The following is a 23,505-nucleotide window of genomic DNA, read 5'->3' on the forward strand; positions in this document are numbered from 1 at the left end:
TTTTTTTTTTTTTTCAGGTTTACAAAGTGATGGTGTCTGTTGGAAGACATGAGTGGTTTGTCTTCAGGCGATACGCAGAGTTTGATAAACTATATAACACAGTGAGTCTAATTTTCTCCAAAAATAAATGTGATACTCCGTAAATTGGAGTCTTTGATTGAATTGTTTGCATTTTGTGACGATAGCAGCGATGCTAACTGTAGACTGTTTATGTTTTTCTTTCCAACTCAGTTAAGAAAACAGTTTCCATCTATGAACCTGAAAATACCAGCAAAAAGGATATTTGGGGACAATTTTGACCCAGGTGAGTGAGTGCTAATAAATGAAATCTCTAATAATAATCAGATTGATGCATTTTGTGTGTATTTTGCTGTTTCTGTTCAAACATGCATCCTTACTTACAGAATTCATCAAGCAAAGAAGAGCGGGGCTGCATGAGTTCATCAAGCGGATTGTCACAAATCCTCAGCTTTCCAGCCAGTAAGTGCTGCAAATATATTGGAGAAAATAATAATTTGATGACAACATTTTTTAAATGGTGGATATATTGTGATGTGGAGAGATGGAGTACCAGGCAAAACTCCAGATCAAACCTAAAATTGAGTTTTACAATTACAGATTCTCCTGACCTTTAATTCATGTAAAGCACAAATAAGTTTCTTTCATTCCATCTTCTCCTCCAACTTGGACAAGACTAAACACTTGTCAAACAGTAGCTACTCCTGTGGATGGAAATGCTCAATCTTTTTCATTGGAGTCAGGTTGATCATTAGAAAGGAAGTGGATCAACTCAGCTGAGCTGAAGCTCCTTCTTCCTGTCTGTTTTACTTTACAGATAATTAAATTTTTACTTTTGAAGGCGTTTTCTTTTTGTGGTTCATATTTTCTATTGACATTTGTTGAAATGTTTTTTTTTTCTTTATGAAAACGAAAACAACAATGTTTGCAATCGTTTTGACCAATTAGGAGACATCTTACTGGTTTCCCGATATTTTACGTAAATATGTATTGCACTAAATGATGTGCAAATTATTTTCTAACACTGGATTGGATTTTTGCTTGATATGATCGCTGCTCATTTAAAATGAATCTACAGTCTATTCAAATTAAATATTTATTTTCTCCTGTGTACACTGCTAACATTTATATATATATATATATATATATATATATATATTTTTTTTTTTTAACTCTGATATAAAATTTATTGAACCAACATTTAGTATTACAGTTTTATTATTCAGTTCTGCTTTGTCTAGAGATTCTTACTGATGTTTTATTAATTTCTTTGTTCCAAACTAAACACGACAGTCCAGATGTAAGGAGCTTTCTTCTAATGGACAGGAAGCACCACCTTTCAGATGCCTCCGAGGACGAGGATGATAAAGTAAGCGAAGACTCCTGTGAACAGATGTATGAAATGTTTGCTTCTAAAACATCCTGGTTTAGCCTGATTGAATCTCAACATGTTTGTTAAAAGTGTGTGGGTTCTGTCGCAGCTCTCCTCCTTGGTTAGTTATGTCCTGGTAGTTAATGTAGATAATGTTTGTCTGGTGTTTAACAGAACAGCTCTACCTCCAGAAATATTAACCTGGGACCCTCTGGAAATCCACAGTGAGTGTCCTTCTTTGGCTGATTTTTGTGTGAAACATTTGTTCCCTTTGGTCCTCCATGCAGTAGTGACAAACATTAATGTTGTATCTTTGTCTTCCAGGGCAAAGCCTACAGACTTCGACTTTTTAAAAGTTATAGGAAAGGGGAGTTTTGGAAAGGTAGGAGAACCCTGCGATATTGGGACATATGCAATCCTTTCAAAAGTGTTCGTACACTTTTAACTTTTTTACATTTTGTCACGTGAAACCAAAATCTTCAGCGAAACGTATCCTACTATTATGTATTGACTCCCCTTTAAAATCTAGGAATGTGTATTGCCTGAAAAGTTACCTAATTAGTAAATGTTAAATTGTGTGTGTGGCATCTTTTAGTCTGATACCACCAAGTATAATCCAGTGCTAGAAATGCCTCTCATTGTTCAGAGTTAGTGAACAGAAGGACCTCTGAAGGCGATGGGTTGAACTGGAGTTTATTTAGAGGTATCAGAGTCAAGGGGGCTGAATGCAAAGCATGCCACAATTTTTAGATTTATGTTTTATAAGAATATGTCAAAAACAGTTTTCTTTCACTTCACTACTTAGACAGTGCTTTGCTTTGGACTACTTTATGATCCCAATAAAATACCCTGAAATGTTAGACTACATGTTGAGTGACACGTTTTGTTTTTTTTAGTACTATTTTGAGGCACCTATGTGTTAAAGTTTATTTAAATGAAAATTGTTTCAGTTTTGTGCTGAGGAACAACTAAGTTTTAGTTCTGCATCTGTTGGCCTTTCCATTCAGGAAGTGAGAATCAGTTCGGGAATTACTATGGTTACCTCTGAGTGCAACATCTAACTTGCTTTGTTTCCTTGCGACACAGGTTTTCCTTGCGAAACGGAGACATGATGGAAAATATTATGCAGTCAAAGTTTTACAAAAAAAGGTCATTCTCAATAGGAAAGAGGTAACGTTTCAAATCGCCGACGATCTCATGAGCGCGTTGGTGGTGTCGTGTTGTAACCCTCCCTCTGAATTATCCTTCCAATCAGCAAAAACACATCATGGCAGAGCGCAACGTCCTGCTGAAGAATGTGAAACACCCCTTTCTGGTCGGGCTTCACTATTCCTTTCAGACCACAGACAAGTTGTACTTCGTCTTGGATTTCGTCAATGGAGGAGAAGTGAGTTGTTTCAGTTTAGGAGGGAATGAGGCACGCGCACAAGACTGACTCTCATGATTCAGCCGTGGAATGAAGTAATACAGGATAGAACCACTGAGCAGCTTTGATTGGAATAACCTTGGAGCGGTTATTTTCTGGCTCAAACATCTGCATGTTTGAAATTCTTCTCAGAAATTACGGCATTACTCAAAAAAATGACTTTTTGACTTTTTGAGTGTGACGTCCTCCGGAGATAGATGTCAAGTGTGATTCGCAGTCTTTTTTTTTTAAGTTGCGATTTGTGACTGTGAGAATGACTAACGGCAGCCTGCATCTCTGCAGGCACACCATCTTTTCAGATGTTGTGTTAAATCACTGCATTTTCAATCTGAATTTAAATTTAAAACAAAAAAAACACCTGTATGTTGCTGTGTTCCCGGGAACATTCACTGGAACGTTCTCGTTTCAGCTTTTCTTTCATCTTCAAAGAGAACGGACATTTCCAGAGTCCAGAGCGAAGTTCTACATTGCCGAAATGGCAAGTGCGCTCGGATATCTGCATTCTCTCTACATTGTTTACAGGTATGCCGAACCAGGCTTTGTCTAGGGTTAAGGTTTTTGTGACATTTTGTAAATGTACTAAAACAATATTGTCAATTGACTTACTCAGTTGTTTTGTTGCGAGTTTATGTGAAAGACCAACACAAGTTAAGGCATAGCTGAAGAGCAGAAGACATGAAATGGGATTTCCTAATGAAAATATGAAAGGTCTAGCATGCAATGGCATTTAGTCCCTATTACTTATAAGCTTTTAAATAAAATATAGACAACCAGTTGACTGTCAGTGTAAATACAGCTGTTCTGCGACGCTTTAGAGCTTTTTTTAGAGAACAAACAGCATCTTAAAGACCAAGAAGGGCAGCCGACATGTCAAAGATAAAGTCCTGGCTAATCCGAAATGCAAAGATGTTGATAAACCTACCGAGAGCTTGTCGTCGATCTAAACCAGTCAGGCTAGAAAAGGAAAGAAGCAGCCAAGGAGCTCCACTTCTGAAGGAGCTGCAGAGAGCCACTGCTCAGGATGGGTAAATCTGTTTACACCACAATTGGTTGCACATTCTTCAAATCTGGCTTTCATGGAAGAGTAGCAAGAATAACTCACTATCCCCCACCTTAAAGCAAGGTCTTGGAGGCATCATGCTCTGGGGATGCTATTGTTCAGCAGAAACAGGGGAGTTAATCATGTTTAATTGGAAGAAGCATGAAGCTAAAGACGAGGCAGTTCTGGCTGAAGACTGGGACAAACGTTCACTTTTCACCAGGACAACGACCCTAAACATACAGCCAGGATGATTTTATATTAAAATGCATCCATGTTGTTCAGTTTAGACCTAATTTAATTGAGAATCTGCTGCAATGCTTAAATGTTGATGTTTACCAATGCTCTCCATTCACCGTAACAGAACTTGAGCTACTTTGAGAAGAACGATTCAGTTTCAGACAAACTCAGTTGAACTGAATTTAAAATCAAAAGACGACTTTTGTGTTGGTTCATTGTGCAAAATCCCGATAAAATACATTGGAGTTTGTGTTTTTAACATGACAAAATGTGGAATAGGTCAAGAGGTATGAATGCTTTTACTCTAGTTAAGTTATAAACTATTTCTGTTGAGTTAATTGATGTAAAGAGATGATTATTTGAATGAACTAAGTCCACTATCCCAATATGAACAGCTATGTAAACGGTTTTAATGTTGGCAGGTGACACCATTCATCTATTAGCATATTTTGTGCATCGTCATGTTGTATGTGGCACATGAAGTTTATTCTGGTTGGTCTATATCTTCTTATTTCTCTTCTGTTCTCACAACGAAGGCATTTTAATTAAAAAATAACACATGTACTCCCTTTATTATTATCTCAAAAAGATGCAAAATCAGCTCTCAGATGTGTAGATAACAGCCTGACCTGGTGCCCAGACAGAAGACAGCTAGCGCTCAAGTGTTTTTCGAGTCCATATTCCAACTTTAGACCGTGTTTAGCAGACCAAGCTTGATTTAAAAATATTTACATTTCAAGCAGACATTTGATTTCTAATAAGAATTATTTGTTATTATTATTATTATTATTATTTTTCCTCCAGAGACTTAAAGCCAGAAAATATCCTGCTTGACCATGAGGTGAGTGTTTCTGTTTTAACTTTTCATTTATGCCCTGCATGTCGTTCTATTGGACAGGTTTTTTTTGTTGTTTTTTTTTAACATGCTCAGCGTTCGTACTCCAGTTTTCTAGGAATTTGTGCACCCTGTCTTGTAATTTCCAGCTGGAGGTGATGCATGTGATTGGATTAGGTCTTACTGTGTCCTGCGAGGAAACGGTGAATGGGACTGACGGGGTTACTTTACTGGCAGCATTCCTGGCAACAATGGAGACCTCAGTGTCTGGGGATAATGAGGTGCTTGTTTGGCACGTTGTCTAAAAGTGTCCGCGTCTTATCTTTGAAGGGACATATCGTGCTGACTGACTTTGGATTGTGCAAAGAGGGCATTTCCCAGACAGATACCACCTCTACATTTTGTGGAACTCCTGAGGTAGCGTGAATGTTTGCTACATATCCTGCAACCTTGACAGAAGCTTTGGATTGAACACATAAGAATGATTTACTTAAGTTGCTTTTTGACAGGGAAAATGGATAGCATCCGCACAAACATTGTCAACTAAAACAAAATATCAAATTAAATGTCATATTTGTGTTTTTGCTCTTCAGTATTTGGCTCCAGAAGTCCTGAGGAAGCAGCCGTACGACAACACCGTGGACTGGTGGTGTCTGGGATCTGTGCTGTATGAAATGCTCTTTGGTTTAGTGAGTTTCTCCTCTGTTGTTTCGATCATTCACACGGGAAAATTTATATTCACGGTCTTCACAAACTGTTGAATCATCACAATGAGTCAGGCATGCTAACGCTGTTCATTTGTTTTTTGGGGGTTTTTTTATGCTCTAGCCTCCATTTTACAGCAGGGACACACATGAGATGTATGACAACATTCTCCACAAACCGCTAGCAATGCGCCCTGGAGCTTCCAGCACAGCCTGGTCTCTCCTTCAGAGTCTGCTGGAGAAAGATCGCACACAGAGACTGGGCTCCAGAGACGACTTTGTGAGTGTTGATTCACATTTTCTTTTTACCTAAACTTTTTCAGATTTCCATCCTATGACCACAAACGTCAACGTATGATATTGCATTGTGTGCTTTGGTATTTTATGTGAAATACCAACAGAATTGGCGTATAAATATTTTTAAAAGTTTTGTTTTTCACAAATAAAAATCTGAAAAATAGGACGTGCTGTTGGATTCAGCTTCCTTAAATCTGATACCTCTAAATAAAATCCAGGACAACCAATTACCTTCAGAAAATGCCTGTATAGGAACCACCAAGCAGGTCACAGGTCAACTTGTGGAGAAACTAAAGCAGATTTTGTTAAAGATGAGCTATTAGCACAAGTGTGAACCTACCAACACATGATGACCCCTCACCGTAACTGACAGGCCCAATATAAACTCTGAAGTTTGTTGCTGCAATGAGACAAAACCTACAAAGCAATTAAAGGGGTATGAATGATTTTTTTTTAAGCCAGTTTTTTGTTTTAGTTCTTAGCTCCCTCTGCTGGCTGATCTGGGAACAGAGTTTCTGCACATTTTGGAAAAGGATAGAATTTGATTTAAATTATTCCCAGAGAGTTTGGGGGGGGAGTATGGAAATATTTCTATTTCTTTTCCTGTTGTCTAAAAGCTGTCTTTCTATCCATTTTTCAACCATCCATCCAAATGCTTGCCTTCCTTTTTTGTTTCGTTGTTTTCTTTTTTTCAGTCCTCCATTCCTACCTTTGTTCTCATCTTCCTTCTGTCCTTCAGTTCCTTTGTTCCTTCAATCCTTGCATCCTTCCATCCATCGTCCGTCCCTTATAAGCCTTCCTATTTAGACAAGAAAAAGAGGCAGGTCTAAAAATGTGAGTTTGGAAAAGTATGAAATGTCAACCTCACAAATGTGTAGGAACCCTCTGACCAATAGAAAGTCATGATCTGGTTTATGTCTTTTTTTTTCTTTTCAGAATGAGATCAAAACACACGGTTTCTTCTTATCAATAAACTGGAAGGATCTTGAAGAGAAAAAGATCCCACCTCCATTTACACCTAATGTGGTAAATATGTTATTTACATTTGCCTTGACTGTCTTGTCAATTTTATGCAACTTTGGCAATCCCATGTAAGGATTACATTTTTAGAACAATATGTTTTCAGTATAGAAGTAATCAATATCATATGCTTACTTAAAATTAGTTGAGCAAAAAGTTCCTATGCTCAGGCAGAGTTGTGCATTTCATAATGCAATGCATCTTACAGGACACATTTTTCCATCATTGCATTTAAAATGTAACTTAACATTTCTGAGACACTTTTTTCCACTGTCTGTCATTACACCTACTGCATGTATTTTGTTGTTTTGAGCCATGCAATTTTCTGAATGTTTTGACAGAGCTGTTCCAGCGATATCGCAAACTTTGATCCCGAGTTCACGGAGGAGATGGTTCCCAACTCCATCTGCTGGACTAAAGAACACTCCATTGTCAACGCCAGCGTTATGGAGGCTGACGATGCCTTTTTGGGCTTTTCTTACGCCCCGCCTTCTGATGATTCATTCCAGTGAAACGTCCCCAGAGGGGTTCCTCATTTGCCTTAACAATTGTAATTTTTCTTCTTTGTTTTTTGACTAAAGGGAAAAAAGTTAGAACAAAGAGGTTTATTTGTCCTGTGAAGCCAAAGCAACCAACAGAGAATAACCTGCATTTAAAACAGATTTTGATTGGAAGAAAGCCTTTATATTTTACCTGTTTTGTATTTATATGAATATATATAACAGATGCTATATTTTAGAATTCAGCTAATGTCCTCATTTGGTAATGTGATTTCAGGTCTTTTCTAAAAATGAGCCTTAAAATGATCCCTGAAATAAAATCAATAAGCAGGCGTTTGAAAACTTGAACAGTTCACTGTACTTACAAAGAAAGATCCTATCGAGTTTGTCCATATTCTTATATAATAATAAACAAATGCTTGTTGTATGGAGGTTCTACTTGGGGAACAAATGGATTGTAAGCATGTTTGGTTTTTGTCATGCTAGTTCAGTTGCCTAACAGTTTCCTTTTTTTTTCTTTTCTACTGGAATGTTTTTTATTTCCTTCAACACATCTGTTCATATAATTAGAAATTCACAATACTTCAGCTGACCTGTACTTCTGCAGTAATGATTAAAAAAACCAAAGGCAAAAGTTTATATTGTGTGTTGATTAGTATTTTTAGCTGCTGATGTAATATTATTTAGTGTATATGTTCATTTACAAATGTGACTGAAAATAAGACACGGTCGATTAAAAAGGGGATCTTGAAACAAATTTGTGAAAAGGAAACGGAAATATTGATACTGAAACAACTCGCAGATTTTAGAAGTATTTACTGCAGAATTGAGAAAAATCACATTTGGGATTCCTCAGGGTGCCAACCAGGAGTCCCTTCTATTTAATATCTAAGATAAGTAGCTATGCAGGGGACACACAACTCTACATTAGTGCCACCAAGGGACTATCAACCTATTCAAGCAATGAGTTCAGACATGAGCACAAGCATTTCAAACAAGTCAGTTAAAATTGGTACAGACATTAAAATGAACATAACTATCTAGTAGGCCAAAATGTTGGTTTTATTTATTTTCCAATCTTTTTTGTTTCTCTTTTTACAACATCACTAAACTCAATATGCTTTCTCATAATTATTATTGATATTAGGTTAATTTCTGAAGAGGCCTTTATGACCCCAAGCGGGTTCCCGACCCCAACTTTGGACTCAGTGGAAGCCGCGAATCGGAAGCTAACTTCGTCGTCGTGTTGAACAAAAATTTTATCTAGATTTTCTTTCTATTATTTTTATTTGAAACAAATGGCTGACATTTTATCATTGAAAGAATCAGTTCTGGTTTATTTAGACAGAAGTGGTGGTCTTCAGAAACTTGAGGACGACTGCAGACCTCTAAACGGTAATAATTTAGCTGTAGGCTACATAAAGCTATATTTACCGTTGCTAACTAAGTTTTGCTCCCCCTGATCAGACCCCCAGCAGACCGAGGCAGTCTACAGGTTCAGGGTTCTTGTAAATCCTTCAGATTTAATAGAAATGGATCCTAGACTAGGGGACTGTGTCCTGCATGATCCCCTCAGAGCGACCGGTCTGTTTCAGTCAGTAAGTGAAAACTTCAAGATGACCTAGCTAAAGTGAGAGTAAACCCGAGCAAGTAAGGCTAACTTTATGCTTTTATTCCTTCATTCAGGTGTGTTTTTTGGCTATAAAAACACTTTCATTTACTGACAAAATACATTCAGCGAGTCAGGTATGAAGACAATGTTCTTATGTCTCATTGATAACCAAACTGTAATCACCACTACAGCTTACTGGAAATGTATTATTACTATTTTGACTTGTTTACCTTTTGTCTGATTATTACCACAAATCGTATTGGATTTTCTTTTTCTTCGATAGGCCAAATAAGAGCCTATTTTTTATAAATAAAAATCTGAAAATAAGACTGGATATCTAGTCACCCTCAGTACTCTAATGCCGGTAAATAAAATAAAATAATTCAATTAACCTTAGAAGTCACTGTCTGTATCCAGTTAATTTAATCTCAGAGCCTAGATACATTTATTTGAAGGCCTCAGAGTTAGGGTTTGAGAGCGTTTGTGAAGAAACAATATAATGAAGTCCAAGGGATGTTAGTTTATGAAACAATATCCTAAATCAGTGCTTTTCTAAGTGAAAAACACAGATTTTTTTCCCCTGGGGGAACCCAGGCCTCAGAAAGTTGGAGGGAAGACGAGAAAAAAATGCCAAATAAAAAAAAAATGTAATACGTTTTTTTAATAAGTCAAATTTGTATTTTTTTTATACAATGTAATCTGTTTTTCAGTCATTATTATAAAATATAAGTTAAAATAACTTTTTGAAATTTTATTTGGCATGCTTATCTTTCTTATTGGCCTATTGTGAAATTTATCAAGCTGCTTTGAACTTCACTTTGCGAAGTTGACAACTTTCCTTCTAGAAAAAGACAGAAGGAACGATTCAGCATTTAAGCTAAACAATGTAACAATTAATTACACAGAAACTGCAGAATTTAAGGTAACTAAATATGTGAATGTCCAAGGGATATAAATATTTTTAACAAAGTGCTGTGAATAAAGTAAAAGTGCTTTAAGTCAGACTTTATTTTTCTTGTTATTTTCATTCGAGGTGAACGTTTCTCTGAATTTTACACATCTTCCTCCATTCCCCGAGTACACGTTGGACCTCAGCGGTTTTCACCAAGTGTACGGTCCCATGAGGCCCGTCTCCATGGAGGGGGCAGTCATTGCCATAACGAGGGTCACCAAATACACCCAGGGGGCAAGATTCCTCTGTACTGATGATGACTGCCCTGGCTCTACAGGTAACCTTCAGAAAGAAATGATGAACAAATGCTTCTGTGTATCTTTGTCCTAATTAGTACTTTTAAAAGTTTTAGCCCACTCTTCAGTTTTTGCCAGACTTCTTCATCTTTATTTTTATTCAAGTTCCTATCGTGTCATGTTTCCTCTGATGTTTTATGGTTTCTAATGAGCATAAAAAAACGCTAGATGCCAGATCTAAACCTATTCTGTGACACCCAAAGAGCCAGATCAGGAGAAAGTTTTAATCAGTTGTCTTTGGCATCTAATAGAGTTCAGGACGTGTGACAGAAATAATGTGATCGTAGCAACTACCGACTCTCAAGCTTCTCTGAGCTGTACAAACTCACCTTCAATTTGGTGTTTTATGGCACAACTCTCCTCTGACGAGGGGTATCAATACACTTTTAGTTTGTATTCGTTGTCTGTGTTCTTTCTTTCACAGGGTTCCACCACATCCGAGTCCACGCACCTGGAGCCACCGAGTCAGCCACGGTGAGAAATGACTTCAGCTGCATGATCTGCAGCTCCCCGCTGAAGGAGGATGTGAAGTTTAGAGTGTTAGGAGGTGAGGCACTTTCTTACCAGCGTCAGACGATTTATAGAATATGTCGTCGTGTTTAATCTAATCAGTTTTCTGGAAACAGACAAACAGCTGGTGGAGCTGATCCATGTCGAAGCGTTGGATGTCCTGAGAGGCCGACAGCAGAGCTCTTTCAGATACCAATCTGTCACGCTGTTTCTCAGAGGCAAGTCTTTAGCGACCTGGCTGTTTACCGAACGATGCATACGTGTCTTTACAGAAGTATTCACACCGCTAAATCTGTCCACATTTCATAGTGTTGCTGCCACAGGGAATGAAAGCAATCAGCGTTACATCAAGTCAAGCAGATTTTAGTCACTCAAATTATGTTTCTTTGATCGCCTGTCAAAGAGTTTACTGGTTAGCTCAGGTAGCTGTTAAGAGATACAGCTCTGACCCAGACCATTGGACTAGTGACATACTGTATAATCAAGGGTCCATAATTTGAATGCCAAAAAGCTGCTCAGCTCCATCTCCATGTACAAGATATTAGCTAAAAAAAAAACTAGATGAAATCATTCTGCAGCACAACAGTAGAGTGAGTTCATGTAAATAGGTTTTTGTGCCGCTAACCGTCCCACGCTGTGATATTAAGTGTTTCTGCCCCTTCTAATAACATCGTCCTGCCAGAACCCATGAGAGCTCAGCAGATCTCAGCAGCGGGATTAACATATTCTGTCGACCCAGTCATGTGGAGGAACCCAATACAGGCGGTTCCTGTTACTAAACACATATAAGAGCATATAACACTCATTAGCTAGCTGCGCTGGTCGCTCACAGAGAAATCTTTGTCCTGAGCGCCTCGCTTTGTTTCTCTTGGCGGGGGTTGTTATTAGTGCGCCATGTCTTTTTAATGGAGACCCCGTTGAGGGTTATTGCTTTGTTTTCCCTCTCCTCACGCAGATGAACTGTGCCACTCGATGACAATTGGTCAACTCTACAGGGTGGTAGGCATCCCTGTGCTTGTGCGTCAGTGGCCGAGCATCACCTGGAGCGTGGAGGCAAACAGCGTTCAGCCGTGGGAGCCGCAACGTAAGGCAGAAAGAATCTCAAAAATCAACACCTGAGTTAAAGCTCGGACCCGTAGATAACAGAGACATGATCAGAGGAATCTTCGCACACGTTGAGCAGGATTAGCATAAATCCGTTGAACCTTTTTTTTTTGTCATGATTCAAACAGAGGTGGGCAGCAACTGTGCTTAACATGAGTTTCTTCTGCCTTATTTTGTGCTTTATTCGCATTAGTTCATAGTTTAGTTTTTAAATGTCAGAATTGGAATAATTTTCTTTTATTTTCATTATTTGGATAGCAATTTTTTTTACTTATACTTGTGTAAAACTACAGGTATGCTACTCTGCCCACCTCTGTACAACCCCAACCTTCCACAACATGTTAAGTTCTTCAAGTCGTTCTTTGTTCCTTACTGTTCGTATTTGAGATCACTCGTGGTTTTCTTCCTGCTCCTCTTCCATGAAGGCCTAATTGGTGCAGTTGATGTTTATAGTTATTGACTTAACAGATTATCCAACCTCAGCTGCTGGCAGGACGTTAAAAAGTTCACGGGGTCAGAGTATCGCACCGTTTCTCTATATTTGTCACGTTTCACAGCTCTGCCTCCAGGCTGCCGTAAAGAGTCCCCCAGATTCCTGGAGCTGTCGGAGCGCGTGGCTCCTTCTCCCTGGGGGTTCCCCGCCATCGTCGCTCACTGCTTTGGGCTGGACCTGACTCCTCCCGGCTTGTACAACACACTTAAACTGTGTCTGCTGCTCAGCTTGGTGCAGACCAGAACCGATGCAGACGATCCCGGTTTGGATCTCCTGGTGGTCACGGCTGACACACTCGTGTTAGACAGGTGAAACGATGTCGGTGAGCGACCGTGATGTCATCAAACGTAAGCAAAGCTTGACTCCGATGATCCTCCCCTCCTTTTCGTGCTAGACTAATGGCGTACAGTTTGAGTCTGGCGTGTCGCGGGGTCAGACATCAGGCCTCCGCTGAGATGTTTGCCTCTCTGTCCCGAGACGAACATGGAGCAGGAACCGCCAACATCCACGCTGGCTCTGCACTTCTCGCCTCTGGGGGCATTTGCATGCTGGGAGATCTTGGCTTTTACAGAAAGGACAAGCTGGACCACATACAGTCAGGTTTGCCCCTTCCTCCTCCTGGTTCGGTAAGAGCAGCATTTTTTGTGATGAAGGTTTAGGAGTGCATGTCTTTATTTTGTCAGTTCTGGAGAGCCGCTGTGTGTCTGTGTTCATCCCTGGGAAGAAGTACGGAGAGGAAGCTGACCAGCAGCTTTCCTTTCCAGTCCAGTGCAACTTCTGGGCTCTCACAGACTCCTCTCAGCGCTGTGGGAGGGCGGACTCAGCTGTACTGGGAACTGCAGTGAGTGCTGTCGCAACATAATATCACGCAACAAGATGTCTGGACAACATAATTTCTTTGGAGTTTTACTGAATTCAGAGGTTTTTTTCCATGATGTGATGGCATAAAAGGAAACTTGAGCAGCTTAGTTATCTTAAAAAGTGAAGACTGGAAAAATATGGAAGCCACATTTATCATTTTCTAGGTTTAAGTATGGAGAATATTTTGAGTTTCAAGACTTTTTTTCTTATTCTATTAAATGAAAGGCAAAACTCAATTTCTTAAAAAATCCCTCGATTTTTTCCTACATGTACTTATTTTGCCTTTGATTTTACCACTGTGGTTTAACATTTTATTCATTAGCATTTTGCTGTACACTGAATTACTGGGAACTCATGAATAAAAAGGCCATTTCATATCTAAATAAATATATATTAGAGTTTTAATCCATATCTGTGATTCTTACCTTGGGTTTTGCATAAATCCTCACAAAAGATCTGAAAAAAAGAAATCTTTTTTTTCTTACAAATGGATGAAAAATATTATGATCATCAACGTGCTTTAGATACCGATTAGTCTATTTTAATTAATAAATCTAAGTGATTAAAAATGTAGATTTTTAAATTGAGCTATTCTTATTTGGTACAGACGTACAAAAAGTTATAATATCGCTTTTATTAAACTTATAAATAAGAAGCTGACTTGTTTTATGATTTGTAGAAGATGCAAATAACAGAAAATGACTATTCTAAACTTTTTATTCCAAACTTTAAAACAAATTGAAAAGTTGAGTCAGAGGAAAAGTAATCTTAAAAAGTACGTCTGACAATTAAGATGTGACCAAATAAACAAAATGTGCAAATTTCAGAGATAGCTTTAAGTTTAAGAGATAATTTCTTCGCCTACAGATAAATGGTTAGTGATAATCACGTTTTGACAGCAGCGCCGTTGAGATCTGATTCCGTTTTATTTTTATTGCGAGCAGGAAACGGGTCCTGTGCAAGCCCAGCTAGCGGAAACCTTTGGCCTCGTCATTCAGTGTGGGGATAGGGTGGGAGAGCGGGGCGCGGTCACCCAGGCGCTCCACACCCTCCAGCAAGCTGTGCAGCCTGGAAGTCACCCTCGCCCAGCCTGCTGGGAGTTTTCCACTGAAGACTACCAGGAGGTTTGCAAACAAGTTCTGCCGCAATGCTCTTTTCATTGATTTATTTCATCTTTATTTTCTAAGCGTTTGGTTTTTTTGTTTTTTCAGCTGGTGGCTCGTTCTCGCGGCTTGCAAGTGGAGCTCAGCCCCGAAGCAAAGAAGCTGATCCACGGTTACTACATGGCGAGCCGTCGAGCTCGCACTCGGAGTCAGGGAGTCAAGATTTCTTTGGCCTCCATCAAACTGCTGTAAGCACTCTCCTGCAAAAACACGCATCAAGAGTAAAGCGTTGCTTTACTCTTGATGCCACATTTTCCCCTCCACACCAAGTAACGGTGCTTTCCAGTGTAATTTTGCCATCTTCCACTAGATGGCATCCAAGTTCAAACCTTTGCCCCTCCATTTTTCACTGGATTATGACATCTGTTTACAAATCTCCTCCACTGTGGTGACACTTTTATGTGGAGCTAAAACTTATGAAAACAAATCTGTTTTCAGTAAGTAGAGGGGAGAAGCAAGCCACACTCCTAATCTGAACATATTTGTTGCTCACACCCTCTATCAGCTTTGATTCATTCATTTAAATCCTAAGCTATACACTTTTCATTTCAAAACGTCACCAAGCATAAATGTTGTCATGTAGCAGGTCTCATTCCTCGCTGTTGTTTGGTCACAGGATCTCTTTGGCCGAGGCTCACTGCAAGCTCTGCCTCAGGACTAAAGTGCTGGAGGAAGACGCGGTGATCGCTGTGCTGCTGTGTGAAAACTCAGTCACTCTCAAGCATGGTAGTAGTTTTTTTTATTTGCAGTTTCATATTTACATCATCATGTAGGAGTGAGTTATACCAGCTGATGGATTAGATTCAATGCACACACACTGCATTTGTTTCTGGTAATTGATACGATTGTGGCTTACAGCTAAAAATGAATAAATGATGACAAAAATACTGATAAAAGCATTACATAAACAGATATGTTGGGATGCAGTGCATCATATAGTCGGGGTTGCTTTAATAGCATCCCTCAGATCTTCTACATCTTACTTGCGACTGACAAATTGATTTACTGTCGGGTTTAGTTTGCTGGCCAATCAAGCTCCTTGATATCACTGGTAATTTTTACAATGTCAAAAGCATAACCTGCCTTAAAAATTGCTCGGCTGCTTTGACATTCAACAAAATGTAATAACACTTAAAACTTCTGACTTGATCTTAAGGAAGATTCTGTGCCTCTCCACTGTTCCTCCATAAACTGAAACCTTGATTTTTCCATCTGAAAAAGAAAAAAGGACGTTTAACCACTTAGCTACTCCTGGTTCAGGAGGGGCATAAGGGCCTTAAGTCTTCGGTTTTCCCTGTAGCCTGTGCACCTTTTACCAATAGAGGCACGCGTTTTTGTAAAAGTAGAATATTCCTAACCAATGACAATCTGCCATGTGGAAAAAAATGACTCCTTTGTGTTTCTGAGAGCTGAGTCAGAGGGCACAGAGACAGGAAGAAATGGCAACAGGATGACCTCTGGAACGCTGCACCAATTCCATCATTTCGTTTATTCATTGATATCTTTAATCCTTTAGAAAGACAGGGTTTTTTTTTTTATTACTTAGAATTTGGTTGTGGAATAAAAAAAAGGCAAATTACTGAGCCGAGCCTTGAACACATCCAGAGTCTTCCTGGAGAGACAACCTTGAGGTTTTGTCCAGTAAACGTGCAGAGATTCTCGGTCCAGTGAGCCGAGGACCCGGTCCGATTAACTGAGAGGTGACAGGATGTCTTATCAGGACGTTTTCAGATATCAGAACCCGTTTGGCCTTACTCTGGTGAACTTTTTTTTTCTTAACCATCCTCAAAGCTAGCTCGGGTATTTAGAAATCACCATTATGAACAAAAATCTAATTTACATTTTCAGATACCACTAGGTACCTTTAAATCTTTCATTATCTAAATAAAGCCTGAACCTTTATTCTCTGAATTGCCTTTAAATATCATGTACTGTATGTTTATCTTTGCAGTCGATAACATTTAATTACTAATAGTTTATTCTGACTAGATGCAACTTCACCACTAACACCATTAATATATATCTGTATGTTTAAGACAGACTTCAATCCTTTAAATGTAGGCTCCCTGAAAAATAATCACCCTTCAGATGGACTTTTTTTTTTTTTTTTTGAAGATTTGAGACAAAAATATTTTGAGACTGATGACTTATTGCACCATGATACATTATTATTTTACATTTAGTCTTTCTCCTGTACTGGTGTCTCCTCCAGGGGCCTCTGCCCTCGTTATCCCCCCTGATGCAGTTTTTCCTTGCGACTTGGAAGATGTGGACAGTCTACAAAGGAGAGACGCCGCTCTGGACCAGCTCCACCAGATTATCTTGCGCTTTGTCTATACATTCGCGCCAGGAGCCAATGCGTATATTACAGAGGAGTAACGTCTCTCAAAATGTTCAGTAAGGTAGGAAGGCAACACAATTCACAAGTCACACATTCTGCAGCAATTTAAATTTAGAAAGTGTATTACTTATAACAGAAATGAGTTAAAAGACAAAAAAAAAAGCATTTTAGAAATAGAAATGTACTTTATTGTCCTGCAGCAGCAAAGTGAAAAGCAAATAGAAGCATGCATTTTCACACAAGCTATAAAATAAGAAATAACTTGAGTATCAATTTAACAGCAGCCTTAACTTAAACTTACAGAGTTGTAATACACTATATTGCCAAAACTATTGGCTCACCTGTCTCGACTCACATATGAGTTTAAGTGACATCCCATTCCTAATCCATAGGATTCAATGACTGTCCTCCCATTGCAGCTAAAACAGCTTCACCTCTTTTGGGAGGTGAAGCTCTATGAGTGCGTTTATGGGAATTTTTGACCGTTACTCCAGAAGCACATTTGGACGAGAAGGTCTGGTGCTCGGTCTCTGCTCTAATTCATCCCAAAGGTGTTCTATCGGGTTGAGGTCAGGACTCTGTGCAGGGCAGTCAAGTTCATCCACACCACCCTCTGCCAACCACTGATGGACTGATGAACAGTCATGGTAGAAGAGGAAGGGGCCAGCTCCCAACAAAGTCGGAAGCGTGGAAATGTCCAAAATGTCTTGGTACGCTGAAGCATTCAGAGTTGCCGTCATTCCCAAACGCTTCCATTTTCTTACAACACGGCTGGCAGTTGACTGCGTAATATTTAGGAGCGAGGAAATTTCACGACTGGATTTGTTGCACCGGTGGCATCCTATCACAGTTCCACGCTGGAATTCACCGAGCTCCCGACAGCGACCCATTCTTTCACAAATGTGCACTCGCTCAATCGTTCCAGACACCTGCCAAAAATAATCAGAAAATGAGTTAAAAATGAAAGCAATGGTTTTAAGTAAAAGGTACAGCTCTAGTTCAGTTTGTCACATTTCAGCACTCCGTTTAAGTCTGATGGGTAAACGGCGAAAAGGTGGAACTCATCATTACAACTCGAACTGTAAGCCTGCCGGATAAATACAATATTGACTTACCAGGATTTACAAAAAGCTGCAACCCATCACCTGCAAAAATGTAGAGAATATTGGAAAAAGTAAGCAACACAAATATTTGTCTTTTTCCAAATAAGACACGGAAGGAAGATTACAGGTGAAACCAAGGCTGGAAATTCAGTCGTCACCATCTCACCACTCTGAAGTCTGACGGGTAAACGGCGATAAGGTGAATTCATCACTGTTCCAGTTTAGACTTATACTACTTTTTAAACTTTTCCTACTTTACAAAGCAGACCTCAACATTTCTGACCTCAATATTGTAAGTTAGCCTGGTATATTTAATTAGTACTTGTGTAACTACATAAGATTACTCACCTCAATCTGGAAGCAGATAAATGGTTGCGTCTCTGATCACCAACATGACAAATCTAAATTATTGGGGAAAAATTAAACAGTAATTATCTTTCTTTATAAATAAAAATGCACACTCACCAGAAATGGCTTTTTATTATTCTGGCGTTTCAGTTTGTCACATTATCACCATTTCATTGTCTGATGGGTAAACGGCGAAAAGGTGGAACTCATCATTACAACTTGAAATATAAGCAAGCCGAATAAATACAATGTGGACTTACCAGCATTTAGGGATGTTCTTTAAAAATAAAAAAAAAGCTGCAATCCATCACCTGCAGAATTTAGAGAATATTTGAATAGGAAAAACAAAATTATTTGTCTTTTTCCAAATAAGACACTGAAGAAAGACTGCAGGTGAAACTGAGGCTGGAAATTCAGTCGTCACCATCTCACCACTCTAAAGTCTGATGGGTAAACGGCGAAAAGGTGAATTCATCACTGTTCCAGTTGTGAATTATACTACTTTTTAAACTTTTCCTACTTTGCAAAGCAAACCTCAACATTTCTGACCTCAATATGTTGCTTTGTAAGTTAGCCTGGTATTTTTAATTAATACTTGTGTAATTATCAAAGGAAATTACATAAGATTACTCACCTCAATCTGGAAGCAGATAAATGGTTGCATCTCTGATCATCAACATGACAAATCTGAATTATTGGGGGAAAATTAAACAGTAATTATCTTTCTTTATAAACGAAAATGCACCCTCATCAGAAATGGCTTTTTATTATGCTGGCGTTTCAGTTCGTCACATTATCACCATTTTATTGTCTGATGGGTAAACGGCAAAAGGTGAACTCATCACTACAGCAACAGTAGTCACAACAACAATAGGGAGATGATATAAACTCACCTTATGGCCACATGGTGAAGATTGATGGGATCTGAAATAACACCAGAATGGAGAAGGTTAGTGCACAAAGTTTTCCATTTTGCAAGAGTTATCCTTGTCAGGCGCATCATGTGCTTGGATGAATGAAATCTACTGAATGAGGAGGCACTAGAGTGAGGATGGATGACTGATCACCTGAAGGTCAGAGGGTACAGCCGGCCACAGCTTGGGAGCACAGCTAACATGGCTAATCTGAGGACAGGTTCAACAGCAGGTCATAACCTTTAAAATGACCTTACCTCCTCTGTTATGACTTTCTGACCAGTGGATCTCTGCTCTAATTAAGATATGGACAACAGGGGACATGTTAACTCCTTTCAGGTGTCGAAAAGGATGATTTATTGTTGTCCTTAAGGGAAAGCCCTAGTTCTCTTATCAGGGCGCATGGACACGCTGGGAGGGAGTGGTGGTTCACCCATTACTGCCACAGGCGTAGTTTTCAACAAAAATATTCACACTTGACTTGATTTTAATGTGCAGGATTGTCTGATCCAAAATAGCATTTTTGTTTAAGTCCACATTCACGTCTTACACAAACCACATGGACTTTGCAATCCAGACTTCTTAAAAAAAAGAAAAAAAGGGTAAATCGTACAGGATTGCTGAAATAATCCAAGTTATCACATTTTTGTTTTAGATGGAAACAAGAACATCGATTTTTTTTACGAGTAGATGTCAAAGCAAAGAGGGAAAACGACCCTTTACCACGTGTATGACGTGCTATCTATGCTAACTACACATTCAGGGGCTAACAGCCACATAATAAACGACACCAGTTACTACATTTGAAACAAATAAAGACAGGCACACACATAAACTCACTTCTGCTTACCTAAACGGATCAGTATTAGTACAAATAAACGGCGGTCTGCTGGTAGCAACGCTTCGGTGAACTTCTCGGCGCTGAGTGGGACTTCTTCCGCTCTGTCTGTTCCTTCCTGCGCGTCAGAGCTGCGCACTGCATCCAGACGCGCAGCAGAAGGGACAGCCGCGGACTGTAAACGCTGAACATTTTAAAGCGCTATAATAAATGCATAAAATACAGCCGCAGTTCATATTTGGTACGAATAAATTGTGAAGCAAGTAAACCCAAGTTGTGTATTTAAGCGGTAAAACGTGTTTCTGTCATTTTAGCTTAACGTCATACACATCTGAAAACATCATTGTGCAAAACAATTAAACAATGGTTCATGCATGTTTTTAAAAAAAGACATTGGCATCATCGTAGTCGATTCTTGCATCAAAAAGTGCCGTAAGATTATTAATAATAATAATAAAAAAAATAAAATTCAGACATTTGTTGCAATTATCTCCAATATTGTGGTTTTCCAAAGTTTTTAAATTGCGATTTCAGAACAAATATACTAGACAGCTTATTCTGTTTGTTAATGTTTTAAACTCCAGCATAATAATTTATGCTCAATATCAATGGGGTTCTCTTCATACCCTTGGTGTTTAAAGCATTTCAACTGTAGATGTTCGGGATAAAATGGTTTTATTTTACATTTTCCTTTTAATCTATTTCTGCTATTAATTACTGACGCTACTCGAAACATGGTTATACTTACCTAAGCATGGCAGGATATATTTTCTGACATATCACCAAAGCTGTTTTAGACTATTAAATAATATAATTACCTATGCTGTAAAAAGAGCATTTGTAAAAAAAAAAAGAAAAAAAAAGATTAATCGTACAAGTTAACATAAATTATGGATCAAATTAGTCAACTGTGCTTTTCTTAAATTCTTCGACGTCTTTTCTTCTTGCATTCTTTTGTAGTTTATTCACAAAAACACACATTTACAGCCATGCATGTAAAAAGAAGAAACATGAGATAAAGAGCCTCCATTGTCGGCCCTCTGACAGACCACTTCACATGACAGATGCTAAGTTATTCACACATGCATTTAGTGCAAATGTCTCAAGTCAAAGTGCACGCTCCAGCATGACGGGCTCCACGGAATTTCTGCAGAGATCAAGACAGGGGACATGCGTGGAGCTGCATGGTGCACACATAAACTAACAACAAGAAAATACATGCGTATTTTGTTCGACAGTTATATACAGTAAAATTCACGCAATATATTAATTTACATCGTCTTCGAACTGCAGTGAAAGGACAGTTTTTTTTTTTTTTGGAGCTCATGCAAATTTCATGTCGCTTTCATGGCTACAACTCATGTAGGCCTATTGAGAGGAGGAGGACGACGGGCCTTGATTCTCTGAGTCGGAAGGATTGTTCAGGAACTGTCCAGATGCTCCGACGTACAATCTGGATCGCATTGGCCATTTCTGGAAAAGCAATTTTAATCTAATATAAGTTTTAAGTTTTAACAACAAAAAATAGTAATAATAATAATAATAATAGCAACTGATATACTACTGTTCACCAATTTTGACAAAAACATCAGAGTTATGTTCCAGCTTTATGATGATGATTAATAACACTGACCTTTACAGGGTGCAGGTATCCTTCACCTTTCAGCGAGTGTAACGCTTCTGTTTGTTTTGTGCTCTCCCCTTCATCTGCGCCTTCCTCCTGCAGTGTTCGAGTCAAATGGGCAATATAGGTGGTGGCTAGTATCAACACGTCGAGTTTGGACAGCTTGGTATCCGGCGGCACCGACGGTAAAGTCCTCTGGAGCTCCAAGAACGCGGTCCTCAGTGTCTGCACCCGGCTCCTCTCCCGCGCCGCGTTGGCCGCCGCCGGGCGTCCTCTGCCGCCGAGCGCGCCGGTCTGCAGCGCCCTGGGCCGGTGCAGCTCACCGCGACGGCGGCCGTCCGGACTGGGGCTGGAGCTGGGACTGGAAACCGGGCTGTCATCCACATCCACCACCGAGCTGGAGCAATTACCACCGTCCATTTGAAGCGCCTCACTTCCAACCATATGGGTATTACAAATCTGTAGATTGAATAGTAGACAGATAATAGTATTTATTGATGCAAGACACAACTTGGTTTATTTATTCGAACTATTTATTATATCTCGCGACTGTTAAGGTTGAGATTCTGCAATAAACTAACTTAAAATGGTGTTTACATGTTTCACCGATTTTGTTTGTGCAAATATTAAAGCAAATTAAATGGACAAACCTGACAAATGAAATAGACATTTTTTCAGACATCCAAATATTCTCCGATTACTTTTTGATCCCTTTTTTCAGCATGATTTTTTTTTTTACCTGTATGTCAGTAGGTGGATTTTTACCTCTGGTATTTATCCAAAACGCTGTTTTGATAAACGTCATGAATACAGTCCGAAATTGCCTTCTGATTGCGCAGTCCTTCCTCGAGCTGTATCCTCAAAATGCGCGCATCCAACTCCTCACCTCTGTGCGTAAAAATCTCCGGCGCTCCTAATTTATTGGAAACACGCGGCACAAGTTCTCTCTCCGGCGTAATTAATCACTCTGCCCATAGCCTGTAGCTCCCCCTCACAGCGGAGAAGCCCTGCTCTTCGCCGAACTTTTTTTTTTCTCTGTCTGGGGGTCTTGTTTTCGCCGCCAGAGGCAGGGTTCTCCTTTGCTTTTAACTCGGACAGCCGTAACCCTCTGTAATTGGCTGCGAACTTGACGCTGTGGTTTACTTTCTGCTGGGGGGAGCCTATCAAAAAGTTGCATCGGGAAGAAATTTAGACCGTCATTCCAACGACAAATAAAAAAAAAAAAGAAGAAGAAGAAGAAGCTCCTCTTAGACAGATTTAAATGCAAGTAAATTGCTGTTTGCAACTGTTCAGGAAAACAAACAGACAAGTGTAAGATGATATAAAATAAAGCTGCTTTTTTTTTTTTTTGACGAATTGCCAGGCTGTCTTGAGTTGCAAGCTCATTGGAACGACTAATAAATAAAGTCCGGCGCTGCAATCAACAGGCGGGCCTTTAGGAAATTCTTGCAAGACTCATAAATTAATCACTCGGATTTCCCGGGCTCCAAACGGAGATGTCGGCGAATTAATGAAAGGAATTATTCATATTATGTATATTCTCAGACTGGCCTCAATAAACGTTGTTTTTATAAGGATGGGGTAACAGCGCTGCTCCGGGCCACTAATTATGAGTTGGACTTTTAAAAGGTTAAGTAAGCTTGTTCCCCTAATTACCCCGCATCTTACAGGGGTTACCCGGCCACGTGGCTCCTAAAACGCCGTTCAGATGACAATAAATACATCCTCATTGTTTCAGATCATTCATCAGACTTGTTTGAATAGAAGCATGTGTTGTTAGCTTAGGACTTGTAATAATAGGGCAGGCGGATCATTTAGATTGTGCCACATTTCATCCAATGGCTCACTCATTTAACTAAAAAGCATTTTGAAGAGAGAGAGAGAGCGAGAGAAGA

General features: G+C 39.3%; 3 protein-coding genes and 1 long non-coding RNA gene across 7 annotated transcripts in view; 2 read left to right on the forward strand and 2 right to left on the reverse strand.

Annotated features, from left to right (window-relative positions):
- Positions 1-8,088, forward strand: part of sgk3 (serum/glucocorticoid regulated kinase family member 3) — a 13,784-nt gene extending 5,696 nt beyond the window's left edge. The window contains exons 3-17 of the mRNA XM_008396247.1: positions 18-101; positions 232-304; positions 405-480; positions 1,312-1,387; positions 1,565-1,614; positions 1,715-1,772; positions 2,477-2,560; positions 2,646-2,777; positions 3,226-3,338; positions 4,900-4,936; positions 5,261-5,347; positions 5,524-5,619; positions 5,759-5,914; positions 6,868-6,957; positions 7,293-8,088. Coding sequence (XP_008394469.1) covers positions 18-101; positions 232-304; positions 405-480; positions 1,312-1,387; positions 1,565-1,614; positions 1,715-1,772; positions 2,477-2,560; positions 2,646-2,777; positions 3,226-3,338; positions 4,900-4,936; positions 5,261-5,347; positions 5,524-5,619; positions 5,759-5,914; positions 6,868-6,957; positions 7,293-7,463 — 1,383 coding nt within the window. The 3' untranslated portion in view covers positions 7,464-8,088. The remainder of the gene's footprint in view (positions 1-17; positions 102-231; positions 305-404; positions 481-1,311; positions 1,388-1,564; positions 1,615-1,714; positions 1,773-2,476; positions 2,561-2,645; positions 2,778-3,225; positions 3,339-4,899; positions 4,937-5,260; positions 5,348-5,523; positions 5,620-5,758; positions 5,915-6,867; positions 6,958-7,292) is intronic.
- Positions 8,089-8,183: 95 nt separating this feature from the next.
- mcmdc2 (minichromosome maintenance domain containing 2) lies at positions 8,184-21,800 on the forward strand. 2 transcript variants are annotated; one of them, XM_008396241.2, is made up of 15 exons: positions 8,184-8,846; positions 8,919-9,049; positions 9,138-9,197; positions 10,097-10,292; positions 10,736-10,858; positions 10,938-11,039; positions 11,777-11,905; positions 12,483-12,726; positions 12,813-13,018; positions 13,102-13,259; positions 14,224-14,403; positions 14,491-14,630; positions 15,059-15,168; positions 16,655-16,844; positions 21,713-21,800. In XM_008396241.2, the coding sequence occupies exons 1-14, from the start codon at positions 8,750-8,752 to the stop codon at positions 16,819-16,821; spliced, it is 2,043 nt and encodes a 680-aa protein (XP_008394463.1). In that variant the 5' UTR covers positions 8,184-8,749; the 3' UTR covers positions 16,822-16,844; positions 21,713-21,800. The 2 variants fall into 2 exon arrangements, with proteins under 2 accessions (XP_008394463.1, XP_008394464.1); XM_008396242.2 differs by lacking the exon at positions 11,777-11,905.
- LOC103456595 (uncharacterized) lies at positions 16,942-20,158 on the reverse strand. The gene is made up of 7 exons (XR_532280.2): positions 19,999-20,158; positions 19,128-19,158; positions 18,869-18,921; positions 18,495-18,545; positions 18,235-18,287; positions 17,899-17,928; positions 16,942-17,712 (listed from the first exon to the last, which is right to left on the reverse strand). It is a non-coding gene; the product is annotated as an uncharacterized LOC103456595 (long non-coding RNA).
- Positions 21,291-23,022, reverse strand: tcf24 (transcription factor 24). Of its 3 annotated transcripts, none has more exons than XM_008396246.2 (3): positions 22,376-23,022; positions 21,620-22,069; positions 21,291-21,459 (listed from the first exon to the last, which is right to left on the reverse strand). In XM_008396246.2, the coding sequence occupies exons 2-3, from the start codon at positions 22,052-22,054 to the stop codon at positions 21,355-21,357; spliced, it is 540 nt and encodes a 179-aa protein (XP_008394468.1). In that variant the 5' UTR covers positions 22,055-22,069; positions 22,376-23,022; the 3' UTR covers positions 21,291-21,354. The 3 variants fall into 3 exon arrangements, with proteins under 3 accessions (XP_008394468.1, XP_008394466.1, XP_008394467.1); XM_008396244.2 differs by having other exon boundaries at positions 22,350-23,022; XM_008396245.2 differs by lacking the exon at positions 22,376-23,022 and having other exon boundaries at positions 21,620-22,314.
- Positions 23,023-23,505: the final 483 nt, after the last annotated feature.

The sequence above is a fragment of the Poecilia reticulata genome, linkage group LG20 (assembly GCF_000633615.1).
Source record: "Poecilia reticulata strain Guanapo linkage group LG20, Guppy_female_1.0+MT, whole genome shotgun sequence".
Classification (NCBI taxonomy): domain Eukaryota; kingdom Metazoa; phylum Chordata; class Actinopteri; order Cyprinodontiformes; family Poeciliidae; genus Poecilia; species Poecilia reticulata.

What these genes read in the sequence shown, in the direction of transcription:
- mcmdc2 (XM_008396241.2), top strand. Translation starts at nt 8,750, where the DNA reads ATGGCTGACATTTTATCATTGAAAGAATCAGTTCTGGTTTATTTAGAC. An exon ending in CGACTGCAGACCTCTAAACG is followed by an intron (nt 8,847 to 8,918) that starts GTAATAATTTAG and finishes CCCCCTGATCAG; the next exon opens with ACCCCCAGCAGACCGAGGCA. An exon ending in GACACACTCGTGTTAGACAG is followed by an intron (nt 12,727 to 12,812) that starts GTGAAACGATGT and finishes TTTTCGTGCTAG; the next exon opens with ACTAATGGCGTACAGTTTGA.
- tcf24 (XM_008396244.2), bottom strand. Translation starts at nt 22,415, where the DNA reads ATGACGTTTATCAAAACAGCGTTTTGGATAAATACCAGAGGTAAAAAT. An exon ending in ATCCACCTACTGACATACAG is followed by an intron (nt 22,070 to 22,349) that starts GTAAAAAAAAAA and finishes TTCAATCTACAG; the next exon opens with ATTTGTAATACCCATATGGT. An exon ending in GATACCTGCACCCTGTAAAG is followed by an intron (nt 21,460 to 21,619) that starts GTCAGTGTTATT and finishes TTGCTTTTCCAG; the next exon opens with AAATGGCCAATGCGATCCAG.